Consider the following 14,516-nt stretch of genomic DNA (forward strand, 5'->3'; position numbering starts at 1 on the left):
TGAGCGAGGGGCCTGTGGTAGTTTGCAGGCCGGCCACGCTCCCTGGCAACCCCAGCGGAGGCCCTGGTATCTGGAATTTATTTTCCTTCTATAATTGAAACTTTGTAGCCTGGAGCGGAGCCAAGCCTGGGGCTCCCTCCGAGGCCGGCAGTAATTTGTGTTGGGGTTATAATTGAAACTTTGTTGCCTTAAGCGGGTGGGCCCGGCCAGGGTGTGCAGAAAGCTTTGCTTCCCCTGTTGCCTGCGGCAACCCTGGCCTGCTCTCTCAAGCTCCATCGTGCCGCCATTTGTTTGAATTTGTTTACCTTCTATAATTGAAACTTTGTAGCTTGAGTGGAGGCTTAGGCCTGGCAAGGGCAGACGGAAAGCTTGGCTTTCTCTGTTACCTAGGAAACCTTGCTCTCTTGTGGCTGTAGCCATCTTGGTTTGGGTTAATTTGCATACTCGCTCTGATTGGATGGTGGGTGTGGCTTGTGGGTGTGTCGGAGGTATGGTCAATTTGCATATTTGTCTATTATTAGATAGGATATTTTATAAATTTCACTAGTAATGACAACTTACTTAGCAGCAAAAGTGCTAAATGAGACAAAAGACTTATGTGTAGAAAATGAAAATACGTTTTATGCAGAAAAAAGTGTAAAGCAGTAAATGTGCATAAGGATTTATGTTTTGCCCTGTTTGTAGGGTGACTAAGCTGAGTAAGAATTTCCATAACAGCCTCTTTGGGACCCTGAGTGTGTATGTGAATGGAATGTAAAACTTTATGTTGAGTTAATTACACTCTACAAAGGCTTAGCATGACTCTTACCAAGTTTGCTTTTTCATGGGGTGTTTGTGATGATTGACATAACACAAGTAAAGCACATCTAGACACTGGCATGTAGTAAGTGATCATTCGTTGTTACTTCTCTTTTTCCTCTTTTATCAGGACATGAGTTCTGCCATCAGTTCCAACTCTAAAATTGAATTTCTTGGATTCCAAAAGTGCTCAGTAAATGTTAGCCATTATTCTTTTTGTTTTCTTCTTCTGTATTTTCTTATGAAGCAGTTTTAGGTTTTCATTGTAAGGAACAGAAATTCTATATGCATAAAGGAAAGTAGAGAATTAAGACAGTACCATCAGTTCAAACACACAGAAATATTTAACTCTCAAAAGAATTTTCCTACCCTAGCCAATTTGGCTCAGTGGATAGAACATCGGCCTGCGGATTGAAGGGTCCTGAGTTCCATTCTGGTAAAGGGCACATACCTAGGTTGCAGGCTCCATCCCCAGCCCAGTCAGGGCACATGCAGGAGGCAACCAATCAATGTGTCTCTCTCACATTGATGTTTTTTTTTCTCTCTCTCTGTGTCTACCTTTCCCTTCCAGTCTCTCTTAAGAATCAACGGGGAAAATATTCTTGGGTGAGAATTAACAGAAAAAGTGGATTTCCCTAATTTTTCAGGATTAGCTAGATGATTTCAGTGCTTCTCTATAGTATTTGAGAATTAAAATTTTTCCATGAAGTATTCCCTCAATAAATGTATAGCGACTCATTGATAATTGCTTTTTCTTCAGGTCACGCTTCAGGTGTACATATACAGGCAGGATTTTTTCTGTCATTTGTGAAAAGTCCTGCAGTTCTGCCAATAATTGAACAAGCATGTCCTGGTGCCCCACGCACGCATTTGAAATGAGCCAGGTGCCATCTTAGGGCTTTCCATTTGAACATCAAAGGGCCCGGTGCTGTCAGCATGCCCACGTCAAGTGAGCAGCCTGTTTACTACTGAATAATGCATTGGCTTGTCTGACTTTTTGCCCAGGGCTGTTACAGCTCAACTAGTTCCTCCGCTGTTAAAAAATTGATCGGCTTTCTTTCCTTGATATTTGCAAAAGGAACAATAGGATTCGCTCATATTAATTCAAAAGTTTTTATTCACTTCATTCCTTCCATACTCCAGAATAAGTTTGAGGGCTTAATTAGAGAGCAAATAAGGTACAATAAAATTTAAAATTCGTGGTTTAGGTAATAGGACAAAGTAGGAAAAGATGAGATGATTTATACACCAGAAACCGGCTGTGATGAACTAGGTCACAAAGCCTGCCTTTTTCAAAGTGGCTTGGAACCCCTATGTTAGACTCTCTAATCAGAGTAGGGTGCATAGGGGTGAGCAAGAAGGATGGACAGGTGCGAACCTTGTGTTTTTTGCAATCCCCAGATGATTCTTATTCACACTAACGTTTCAGAATCATGTTGCTCTAGATCAGTGGTCTCCAACCAGTGGTCTGTGGACCACTGGTGGTCCATGAGGTCTGAAAGGTTGACGACCGCTGCTCTAGATGGTTTAGCAGCCAGTACAGAAAGGGAGAGATGTTTTGTACATGATTCACAGACTCCCTGAGATAGAAACCAATCAGTTGCCCCAGGGAAGCATGAGAATTCCTCCTTTCTGAGACCAGAGTGAACTTCTCTTTGGGTGCTTTGGTGATAGTATAATATCCATGAATAATAATCTTTCTTTTCATGGAGAATTTATTGTAATAATCTAAACTCACAGGTATTGGTTTTGATATCTATAACTGCTGAGGTGTTTCTCAGCATCTAGAAGGGTTCAGGAATCTGGAGAAGGGCTGTGAGTAAATTAATAAAGAGTCTAGACATGAAATATAAATTTGGAAGGCATTTTGGGGAGCCAGAGGAGACCTAGCTTCAGTAACCAAGTTCCCTGAGTCTCTGAACCCCTAGCTTTTTATTAACACAAATTGCCCCAAAGCAAAGCAGATATACATATCAAAGGTAAGGTTTGGTATACAATAGGCATTGTCAGGTTGGAGAAACTGCCTTGGCTGTTCCAATAGCAGGCAATAATATATGCAGATTTTCGGGTTTGGGGAAATGCTTTCAGCTATTCCAGCCGGCAATAATATGTATCTTCAGCCCTGCTGAAGCCTCAAGGCCCACTAACCTTGTGATGAACTTCTTACATTTATGACCTGTTGGAATTAGCCCCCAGCATATAACAGGTAAGTTATGCCATATAATCCCTTCATCCACAATATAGCAGGAAGAAGGGCAGGGAAGGGGGGCAGAATTATTTCTGTACCTACATGTTAGATGATGAAATAAATTTCATCGATGCCTTGTTCACAGTATTATATTCTACTTCCCCCACTTGCTCTTGTCCTGAAAGTGCACACTTTTCATTGAGAGATGAATTCATCACTTGGAGAGTTGAAGAGTGAGCATATTAGGGAATCCTAAGTGTGGTCAGCCTGTGTGTTGTTGTCAGTCTGGGAACTGAGCAGCCCTGTTGACCTTTGTACCATCCTGTCTCTCCAGTGTGCCCGCTTCCCCATCAATTCTTTGGCCTCATGAGCACCAGTGCATGGGGCTCCCTTTCCACTGATCATGGGTATAGTCACATTCAGATCATTGCCATCTCCTATTAAACCAACATCAATAATTTCCTCCCTGGCTATACCATCCGTCTCTGACACTACAGTTTTTTTAGTCGGTGAACCAAATAGGTATTCATCATCCTGAATATGACTAATAGTCTCTCAAGTTCTTTTCAGTTCTCTCTATGTATCCTCGAGCTTGTTTTAAATGCTCTCCCAGACTAAATTGTATTTTTGCAATCCCAGAATATGGGAAGCAGTAATACAGCTCATTGGAATCACTAATTAAGTATTTGAACTGTGGATTAATCTCTGCCTTTGTGTTCCAATAGCATATTATTCTTACTGCTCTCATTGAACGTGCCCATTGAAGTGTAGTATTTAAGTGTGTGACAATCTCCCTCCGTGGAATGTGGGTCTTTGCCCTCCCGAACAGCCCCAGCTATGACTTGTCTTTTTACCTCCCACTGTTTATGGCACATTGTAAGCCCTGAAAAAGTGAATGTAATTGCATGTCATTCTCACGTTCAGCCATTACAGACTTATTTTCCATTAGAAGGTCTACTACTATAATCATGTCTAAATATTTGTTGAATAGACAAGCTGGGAATGTATTTCATTCACTGTCTTATTTGTAGTGTTTTGGCCACCAAGAGGTAAATGACATGTATTATTTCATTTAAGAAAATACTGAGTTTGGCAAAGAAAAAAATAAGTTAAAAGTGTCTTTCTCTGAAGACAAACATATTCCTTATTGTCTTATTTATTTTACTTAAAATAATATTGGATTTAGTTCACAGAGCGGAGGCTTATGGTGCCTAAATACAATGTCTGATAAGTTCTAATCTGCAAAATTTAATACTTTAAATAACACCTTTAGATAACATAAGCTTATTATAGAAAATTGGCAACATATAAAAAAGAAAAGGCACCTAAATTCCACAACCTAGGCAGAGTGTATCTTAATATATTGGTGTATTTTTATTGTTGTTATCTTAATATTTTGTTATCTTAACATTTTGGTGTATTTTTCTGTGGTTAATTTTAATACTTGAGGTTCTACTCTCTACATCATTTTGCCTTTTTCACTTTATTCTTTATTCTGCATGCACTTGATCTATTTTTTCCAGTCTGTGATTCCACAGAGACTCAGAGTTGTAAATAATGTGCATAAAACTACATACCTTTGCATAATCACGGTTTTGTGTGACCATGCTCCAAAATGTCACTTTTATAAAGAATGAAAGTTCTTGCAAACTTTTGCTTACAAACAAACCTTTGAGTCCATTGCAACTTAAAATAAAGGACTGTATTCCCTTTGGATAGTGCCGAGAGCAGTGTTTTTCATAAAGTAAATGCCATGACCTGCCCTTTTTTCTCGCTCAGGTTCTTAAACCTCCTGAGAAGAATTTTAAATAGACTGGCACTTTTTTCCCTCTTGTTTGCTTTAATGAGGCATTAGATGGCACAACTTAGAGCTAGAGGGACAGGAAATGATGGAAACAAAGACTAGTTTGTATCATTGTTTGAATAAAAAAGCTCACAAGTCATTTTTAATGCTCTCTTCACCGAGGGAACCTGGGAAGTCAAGGCTGGTCACGGGGTAGAAAGGCGTGTGGCTGAATCAGGAAAGCGTGGTGGTGAGGAATGTGGAAACTAAGCCATTCAAAACACAGCCCTCGCCCCTTCCCTCCTACCCTACTCCAGGGCCTTTTTGTTTCTTTAAACACGAATTATTTGAATGCTTTTTAAATATTAACTATTATAATTATTTAAGAGGTTAAGTTTAGTCATGGATGTACTAAAAATTATTGAATTCTCCCATTTAAAAGATAAGTTTTATGGTATCTGGACTATATCTTAAAGGCAAAAAAGAGATGAAAGTTCCATCCATTCATTCATTTAAATAAGCATTCACTAAGTGTCTAAAAATATAGGCAGAAGCCTGCTTTGGCAGTTGCAAAGGTGAATCACACATTGCTTGGGGGAATTTATAGTCTAGAGGAATACAATGTGTATTAAAGTATGTCTAATATTAGAGGGGAAAGTGATGCATCTTGTAAGAAAGGCACAGATAAAATGCTGAGGAAAAGCAGAAGGAGAGAGTAATAAATTCCAGAAGCAAACATTGAAGAGGACTTAAGAAGGAAAATATTTGAGTGCTGACCAATTTTCCATGAATTGATGCAGAGATGATCAGGTAGATTGGTAGATTTGGTGCTGGTGAGATGAGGGAGTACCCCGCTGATGGCTCACACTTTCTCAGTGAATGTTAGACAGAATTTCCCCTGAGGCTGGATAGATGGGGACAGTGGAAAGGAGAGGCTATGAAATTATCCTTTGTGTAGAGTGTGCATCTTAGAGAATTTGAAGTGAGGTCAATTTGTGTGTTTTTGCCCAGAGCCTTTTCAGCTGCTAGCTGTACATGCACAGTGGGAGAATCCCTGGGTATAAATGAGCAGGGTTGGCATTTATGGCATGAATATAGCAAAAGGGGAAGAGGCCCAGGTATTTGAGAATGGTGAAAGAAAGTAATTGTCATGGTGTGGAGAAGAGTTGTCAGCATCACCTGGAATCTTGTTGGAAATGCAAATTCTTGGTCCTAGAATCAGAGACTCAGGGTTCAGCTCAGCAATCTGTGTTTTAGCAGGCCTTCCAGGTGATTCTGTAATAAACCACTACCTAAGAAGCCCTGGTTTGGGATGTCTAAACTACCTAAGTTACGGGAAAGGGGAAGACATAGGTGATGATGGGAAACTAAAAAGAAGTAGAGTGTATGTGTGGCTTAATGTCTCCATGAGAGTGAAGAATTGTGTGAGTGGAGGAACTCAAGTGAGTCGTGAGGGTAGGTAGTGCCGGTCAGAGACTGGGAAACTTGAAGGATTTTGGAGGTAGAGCTGTTAAGAGGTTCATGTGTTGTCTGGATGGACTACATTGATGCAACTCTCACCAAGAATCATGATACAGGGCTAGGAGTGGAGAAGAAAATTATGAAGGACTGAAATCGCCACTGAATGAGGAGTAACCAGAAAGTAGGCCAAGAGCTCAAGAAGGAGGGTTCGAGGATGGTCTGGTGCAGCTCATTTCCTTCCTTTCCTAAGGTATATAGGACATGAGAGAAAAACAGCCTGGACTCCACGTCTGAGCTGTGAGAAGGTGGTGCCCTCATGTGCGGACTTGGTGCACGGGGCGCACCGTGAGAGTGTGGGAGGGGTGGGTGAGGCGAGAGGAAGATGGAGTCAAATTAGACTCTGCAAGTTCGTGTGGAAATAAATGACCTGAGTCCTGGACTCCTGCTTGTCACGGCGATAAGCAGCATGTGAGACATGACGAAGCCTGGTGAAAGCCCTCTTAGCTGACACGATTAGGATTGGCACTTTAGTTAACTCAAAAAGACAGTTATGAGGAAATATTGCATTATATACTTTCAACATTTTAATTTCAGTTGTATTTGAATTCATCATATCCACTACTTGAACTTACAGAATTTTTTTTTACATAAACCTCCTTCAATATTGTCATCTATGAATTCCAGGTTTAGTTTCTTTCAAATAGATCAAGAACTGAAAGATACTTGAGAAGAAACCCAAGGGCAGAATCTTCAGACTTTTTCATTTTATCCCCATTTGTATTATGTTACTCACATACTTTTTAAAAACAATTTACTTTTATTTATTATTTTCAAAGCATGCACTTTTAATTTTAATACAACTGTCTTTTTAGCATCTTACGTTTTATTGATCTATGTATTATCTGATTAAATTACATAATTACAATGATAGGCATAAGCAGGTTTGGCAACAAATACACCTGATTTAATATGCATGCAATTCAGCAAATGAGAAATGTGAGCCTGCATTAAGTCTCAAATGTCCAATATCCTGTGGGGGTATATTTTATAGAAAAAAATTAGTAAGTGAACCTGGCAACTGGAGAGCTTCTGTCATTGTTCTTGGGGATGCATACTGGCAGGGTAAGCTGTGTGAGGCATGATTTCTCCTGAGTTTTCCAGAGGTGTGAAGCCAGAATGAGAGGACTGGTCTCTGAGATGGAAGAAGATCACATTGGAACACTTAGGAAAATTATGTTATATATTAAATGTGATCAATAATGAACTCTCTGAGGATTACTATGATTTTTGGATCACTACTTGATATAAGAATGGTATGGTACAGTTGGCTGGTATGTTAGCTCAAAATACGTATGATATACATGAAATCCTAATTTCTGCTTTGTAATTTTTATTTTTGGCTTACGACTTACATCTAATACACAGAGGTTTTCTCAATGTACAAAATCCTATCTAATAATAGACAAATATGCAAATTGACCATACCCCCGACACACCCACAAGCCACGCCCACTACCCAATCAGAGCGGGTATGCAAATTAACCCAAACCAAGATGGCTACAGCCACAGAGAGCAAGGTTTCCTAGGTAACAGAGGAAGCCAAGCTTTCCACCTGCCCTTGCCAGGCCTAAGCCTCCACTCAAGCTACAAAGTTTCAATTATAGAAGGTAAACAAATTCAAACAAATGGTAGCAGAATGGAGCTTGAGAGAGCAGGCCAGGGTTGCCGCCGGCAACAGAGGAAGCAAAGCTTTCTGCACACCCTGGCCTGACCGGGCTCACCCTCTTAAGGCAACAAAGTTTCAATTATAACCCCAACACAAATGGCTGCCGGCTTGGCTCCACTCCAGGCTACAAAGTTTCAATTGTAGAAGGAAAATAAATTCCAGATACCAGGGCCTCTGCTTGGGTTGCCAGGGGACGTGGCCGGCCTGCAAACCACCACAGGCCCCTTGCTCAGGCCACCCCACACCCCAAGGGAACCCCGACCTGATCCGGGACACCCTTCAGGGCAAACCAGCTGGCCCCCACCCCGTACCAGGCCTCTATCCTATCTAATAAAAGAGTAATATACAGATTGATCATCACTGCAACACACAATATAGCTGCCCCCATGTGGTCAAAGATCCTGCCCCCATGGTGACACAAGATGGCCACCCCAGATGGCCAGCAGGAGAGGGCAGTTGGGAGGCACCCGGCCTACAAGGGAGGCAGTTGAGAAGGACCAGGCCTGCAAGGGAGGGCAGTTGAGAGGGACCAGGGCTGCAAGGGAGGGCAGTTGAGAGGTGATCAACCCTGAAGGAGAGGCAGTTAGGAGTGACCATGCCGGCAGAGGAGGGAAGTTGGGGGCAAACAGGCTGGCAGCGGAATGGTTAGGGCGTGATCAGGCTGGCAGGCAGAAGCGGTTAGGGGCAATCAGGAAGGCAGGCAGGCAAGCAGTTGGGAGCCAGCAGTCCTGGATTGTGAGAGGGATGTCCGACTGCCCGTTTAGGCCCGATCCCACAGTCGGACATCCCTCGAGGGGTCCCAGATTGGAGAGGGTACAGGCTGGGCTGAGTGACAACCCCCCTCCGTGCACGAATTTCGTGCACCGGGCCTCTAGTGCATAAAATAGATATGAAAATTTTAATCATTTTAAAACTATTTTTAAGACATTTGTATTTGTGTGAAATATTTTTCTCTTAAAATTGTTGATGTAATTTCCATAGTTTTCTATGTTGTTGACTGTATAAACACCATCCCAATAGGAAAATCTAACTTTTTGAGTTAAAAGAACATCTTTTATTAGAATGACTTTTTAAATCTGTAGTCAGTGTACATTGGCGTATGGCACAAATAATGTATTTATAAATTAGAAGCTAAAAGAGCTGAACAACATAACTTAGAAAATGGGAATCTTTCAGGGCTTATAATAAGCTAAGCCCTGGAACTTCCAGTCTTCTCATTTGATTTGGTCTTTATCCCAAGTATGGACATGACCCAAAAGATAATCAATGCAAGATTCATAGAGGAGTTTCTATTTGGAAGCTATCTGCAACACTGCTAGAACATATCACTTTTGTGCCCCATGAATTAAAATAATGATGACAAAATTTCAGTTGTTAATTCGTCTTAGAGTGGCTGTTGGTGTCAGGACAAGTATATTACATATCTCTTTCATTCATGAAATTAAAGTCTTCATACTTTCATGTCAGAAAAAGTTTGTCTTTTTCATGAACTGATAAGTTTTGTTTTGTCAGACAGATAAAATGATCATTTACTATTTTGCCTTGGCTGCCAGCAATTTCAGAGCTAGCTTGTAGTGCTTATGCAGCTAAAGTTTTCATATAATTATTGTCATGTAAATACTCTCTTTCTCATATCATTGTTTAATTTTTGTTTTATTGCTTCTATAATGTGTTTTTTTTATTATAAATATCCTTAATTCCTTTTTGAAAGTTGGTGATAGATAAATTCAATTAATTCAATAAACAATTATTGAGTACCTGATTCTTGCTGTTAAACTCTGTTACACTGGCAATAGTGAAAAAGGCAGGCTGTAGCTTCAGGAAGATGTGGGGGGAAAACCTGTTTTCAGAAATTCATAGGAAATGCATTGGATCGTAAAATGTGTATTTTGCCAGGCATTTAAAATGCCCATGTGTATTCTCTTATTGCTAGTTAAAAGTCACCATTAGGATAGATTGCCATTACTAATGCCTCTATGTTTTCTAGAGCCATTTTGTTCTACTCAGATTTAAAATTCAGGACTGGAAGCTGGGTCTCACATAATCTCTGAGAGCAATGCACATCAAGCCCGGCCTTTTCTGTTCTTAGACGTCTACAGAGACAAATGAAGCCGGCCTTTATGGGCGCACACTGCCCTAGCTAGGCCTTTCAACTGCACTCTGGGAAAGAGATGGCGTGTGTGAGATGACCAAAGGTTGTCCAGGGAAATCTTTGAAGATGATAGTTTTGTCTGATGGGTATTATAAAATGATGTTAAAAAGAGAAGGCATCCCTACTTGGAGTCTGGAAAGGAAAGAAAGCCTTTTTCTGTTGTTCACATTGACCTTTATGAAGACGATTCTCTTTTGCTTTGTGCAACTTTTGAATGTGTACCCATTCCTTTGAAAATACAAACAACTACATAAAGGCGTAGAAGGTTATAAATATGGTGGTAGCCGATTTCATAAATGGTTGTCCCATAGCATCATTTACGAAAACATGGGGATTCATACTTTTTGAATATGTATCTTTTCACTAATCCATCACCTAACTTTTAAAAACTAGATTCGTCAATTATTCTGACCTAGATATCTCATTCCCTGTCCATATGAAAGAGAATATAAGTACTGCCTGAATTTTTCTGGAACTGATTATCCTTTAAGTCCGGGGTGGGGAACGCCTGGCCCAGGGGCCGTACAAGGCCCGCAAAATCATTTGGTCTGGCCCTGCCAAGGCATTAGGGGTGAGTTAATAAAATGTTTGATCAAATATAGCAGGCTAATTTTTAAGTTGATAATTTTGTATGGCTTGTAAATGATGTTATAAATATCCAAATGGCCCATGCCTGCTTTAAGTGAATGTCCTTGCCTTCGTTCCTCACCTTCTCATTCTGGCTATTGGCCTTTTGTTTATTAGAACCTTTACGTGACAGGCAGAATAGGTCTCCCACCCCAGAATGTACACATGGGAATCTCCACAGCCTGTGAGTATGTTACATTACATGGCAAAAGGAAATGAAGGCTGCGGATTGCGTTAAATCTGCTAATCAGTTTACCTTGAAATAAGGAGATCCTACTGGTAATCTGGGTTAGCCCAATGTGATCTTCAAGTGCAGAGGAGAACAGCAGGGTGAAGTGACATGAGGGGAACTTGACCTACCTTTGCTAGCTTTGAAGATTGAGGAAGGGTCCTCTCAAGCCAGGCTATGCAGGAGACTTCCAAAACCCGGAAAAGGCAAGGAAACCTGTATCCCGGAGTCTCCAGAAAGGAAGACTCTGCTGACACCTTTGATGTCACTTTTGACAAAAAAAAAAAAAAAAGTATCAGATTTCTAACCTATAGAACTGTTAGATAATAAATTTGTGTTGATTTAAGGCTTAAATTTTAAGCCACTAAACTTGTGGTAATTTGTTATGGCTGAAATAAAAAACTAACACATTTACTGATGTTAAAGAGAAAAAGATGAAGATGAATCTCAAGGCACTCCATCTAGGAAAAGATTTAGTGTGGGTGGACGTTGCAATTCTTGCTGTCTGGGAGATAGAAGGCCATTGCATTTCCCATTAATCTATAGGTGCCTGCTGCCAGTGTACTGAACTGAAATAAAATGCTTCAAAACAGGTATCTTTGTTTCATTCTGCTTCCAGTCAGCCTGTGTGGCTATCATTAGAGTGATCTTTTGATAGAACAGATTTAATTGCGTTCTCTTTAAAGTCCATTTTATGATTTCCAGGGACTATAGATAAAAGCCCAAACATGTAGCATGGCAGTCAAGGCCTCCAAAACAGGAGCTCCTGCTACTGCCCCATGTCACACTCCTCCCTTTTCTTTGCACCTATGTTCAGCCAAGGTAGCGTTCTCACCTTCTGTGATCCTTGCATATAGCATTTTGCAGTTTTTTCCTTTGTACAAGTCATTTCCTTCATCACCAGTGAGTGTCCTGCCAGATCATCATACCTGCAGCAAAGCCCTGTGAATTCTTCCAAAACTCAACTCAAGCATTACTTCTCTGGAAAATATCAAATAAAATAGTTTGCTCTGTCCTTTATCCCATATTGTGAGTTTAATACCTTGTGATAGTAAATTTATTTCCATTTCATTTCCTTATACCAAATTGCAAACTTCTTGAGGGCAATAACAGGTCTCATAACATCTCTGTGGGATTTAATATCTCACACAACTTAAACAGCGGGTACTCAATAAATAAATATAAAAATGAGTGGATGATTAGGTCACCTAACCTATCATCTAGGAAAAGTGGATGATTAGGTCACCTAACCTATCACCTAAGCTATCTAGGAAACGTTTTACATTTTAAATAAAATTCTGACACTCGCCAACTTACTTTGCTTGATACTACTCCTCTTTCTATCCCTTAATTTAACACTTGCATATTTGTGATTTTATTGTAGAAAATGAAAACATTGAAATCTGTTTTGTGTATGGCTCTATTTGGAAAAATCATTATGTGTAGTGTATTTGTTTTTATCCTTAACACATTGTGAATACTCTGTAATTTAATGGAATAGGATGGCAAAAAACAAATTTTTATATGCAGCGAGTCTCTATTCTTTTAAGTACATAATTGCTCAGTTTTGATGACTCCTCGTTCATTCAGTGGACTTGGAGCTTATTCATGAGAGTTTCAGTGAAACTACCAGCTGCCCCTGTCCCTCATTGTGGGTTAAAGTAGCTCAGTTGGTAGAGCATGGGACTCTTAATCCCAGGGTCGTGGGTTTGAGCCCCACATTGGGCACCATTAATGTTGGTGCTGCAAGGGTTCAGGAAGCCCCAGTTCGGGATGCCATTAATGCTGGGGTTCTTGTTCCAGCATTAAGAAGGGTTCAGCAATCTGGAGAAAGGCTGCGTGTAACTGAAGTAAGAATCCAGAGACGAAAGATAATTTTGAAGGGCTTTGGGGGTCAGAGGAGCCTGGCTGAAGAAATCAGGTTCTCCTTGTCTCAGGACCCCTTGCTTTTTATTAACACATATTGTCCTAAGGCAGTGGTCGGCAAACTGCGGCTGGTGAGATTTTCAAGGATAGGCCATTCAAATGCAGAAGCCGCCACAGGCAGCTTAAGTGGGGTTGTAAATTGGATGAGGGGAACTTGACCTACCTTTGAGTTTGTGGACTACTGACCTAGACTCTCGATTCCAATAATTACAGGCTGTTGTTGTTCCTTGTGATTAAGCCCCTATCCCAGTGGTCGGCAAACTCATTAGTCAACAAACCGAGGTTTGCCGACCACTGTCCTAAGGCAAGGTGGAGATACACACTTCAAAGGTTAGGTTTCATACAGAAGCATTGTCAGATTGGGGAATAGCCTACGGCTGTTGAGGTGTTTGGCCAATAGGACGCAATAACATGTAGATTAAGATGCCCTGAGCTGTCTGGCAGCAAACAATCATCCTTTTCAGGTTTGGGGAAATGCCTTTAGCCATTCCAACAGGCGATAACATATGTGACTCAGCCCTTGTTGAGTCCCCAAGTTCCGTCAACCTTTTCATGAAATTTCCAATTATGACATGCTGGAACTTGCTTCCGGCATAAAGTCCACTTTGGAAGCCTTCAGCCCTCTATCTCTTGCTTGAGTGTTATTATGCATAGGTCAAAGTAAATTTATCTGAACACAGTCTATCATAGTCCTCTACACAGTTTGCATGTTAACTTCATGCTATTACCGTAGCTAGTCAGGGTTTGTTTGAGGTCAGTTGAGTATTTTTCTATATGAATAACTCTGTTTCCCTGAATAACCATCAGCAACAACTGTTTTGTTCTTGCCTTACAGGTACTACAGTGCAACCATCCTGCAGATGTCTGGCGTTGAAGATGACAGACTCGCAATATGGCTGGCTTCCGTTACAGCCTTCACAAATTTCATTTTCACACTCGTGGGAGTCTGGCTTGTTGAGAAAGTGGGTCGCAGAAAGCTTACCTTTGGAAGTTTAGCAGGTGGGTGCCTGGATGAGGATTCAGTTATTACATTTCCTCTAATGACAACAACTTAACCTTCCAAAGTACAATACCAGTAGCGTTTTAGATACTGTTTCTAGCCAAACAGTAGAGCTCTTCTAGACAAAAAGTTTTTGTGGTTTTTTTTTAAAGAGAACTTAGAGAATATGTTGATATGTAAGTAGAAACTAGAATGTGTAATAACCAGAACTGTAAAAACAATTTAAATCTACTGAGGGGACCATTTTGCTGTTACTTTGAGTTCTGCTCAAAGGTACAAAAGTGACAAAAATAATCGCTTTTTGTTCTTCCTTGGTTGAAAAACTTGGTATTCATGAACTCACTTTTTAACAAAGGATTTTTCTTTCTAAATTTTGGAATAATATGAAAGTACATTTGGAGCATGTCACTTCCAAGCTCTTTCAACAGTAAATTCTGGTTCGTTAAGTTTGTTTTCGGTGACAGCTAAGTAGAACAAAGCCTTTCTCACTTTCAAGTATCCTCTGTCTTTAAATTCTGCCCATTTCATTTATTATTTCTCTGTCAAGCTGGCAGATGGGACCCATCTTTGCCATGGTCTTCACATGGTTGCATATATAATCTCTTCCATGTATACAGGTATATTCC

At 40.4% G+C, this 14,516-nt stretch overlaps 1 protein-coding gene across 1 annotated transcript in view; it reads left to right on the top strand.

Annotated features, from left to right (window-relative positions):
- The window catches only part of SLC2A13 (solute carrier family 2 member 13), a 288,312-nt gene that overhangs the window by 183,045 nt on the left and 90,751 nt on the right, over positions 1-14,516 (top strand). The window contains exon 5 of the mRNA XM_008140555.3: positions 13,726-13,889. Coding sequence (XP_008138777.2) covers positions 13,726-13,889 — 164 coding nt within the window. The remainder of the gene's footprint in view (positions 1-13,725; positions 13,890-14,516) is intronic.

The sequence above is a fragment of the Eptesicus fuscus genome, chromosome 7, assembly GCF_027574615.1.
Source record: "Eptesicus fuscus isolate TK198812 chromosome 7, DD_ASM_mEF_20220401, whole genome shotgun sequence".
Lineage (NCBI taxonomy): Eukaryota > Metazoa > Chordata > Mammalia > Chiroptera > Vespertilionidae > Eptesicus > Eptesicus fuscus.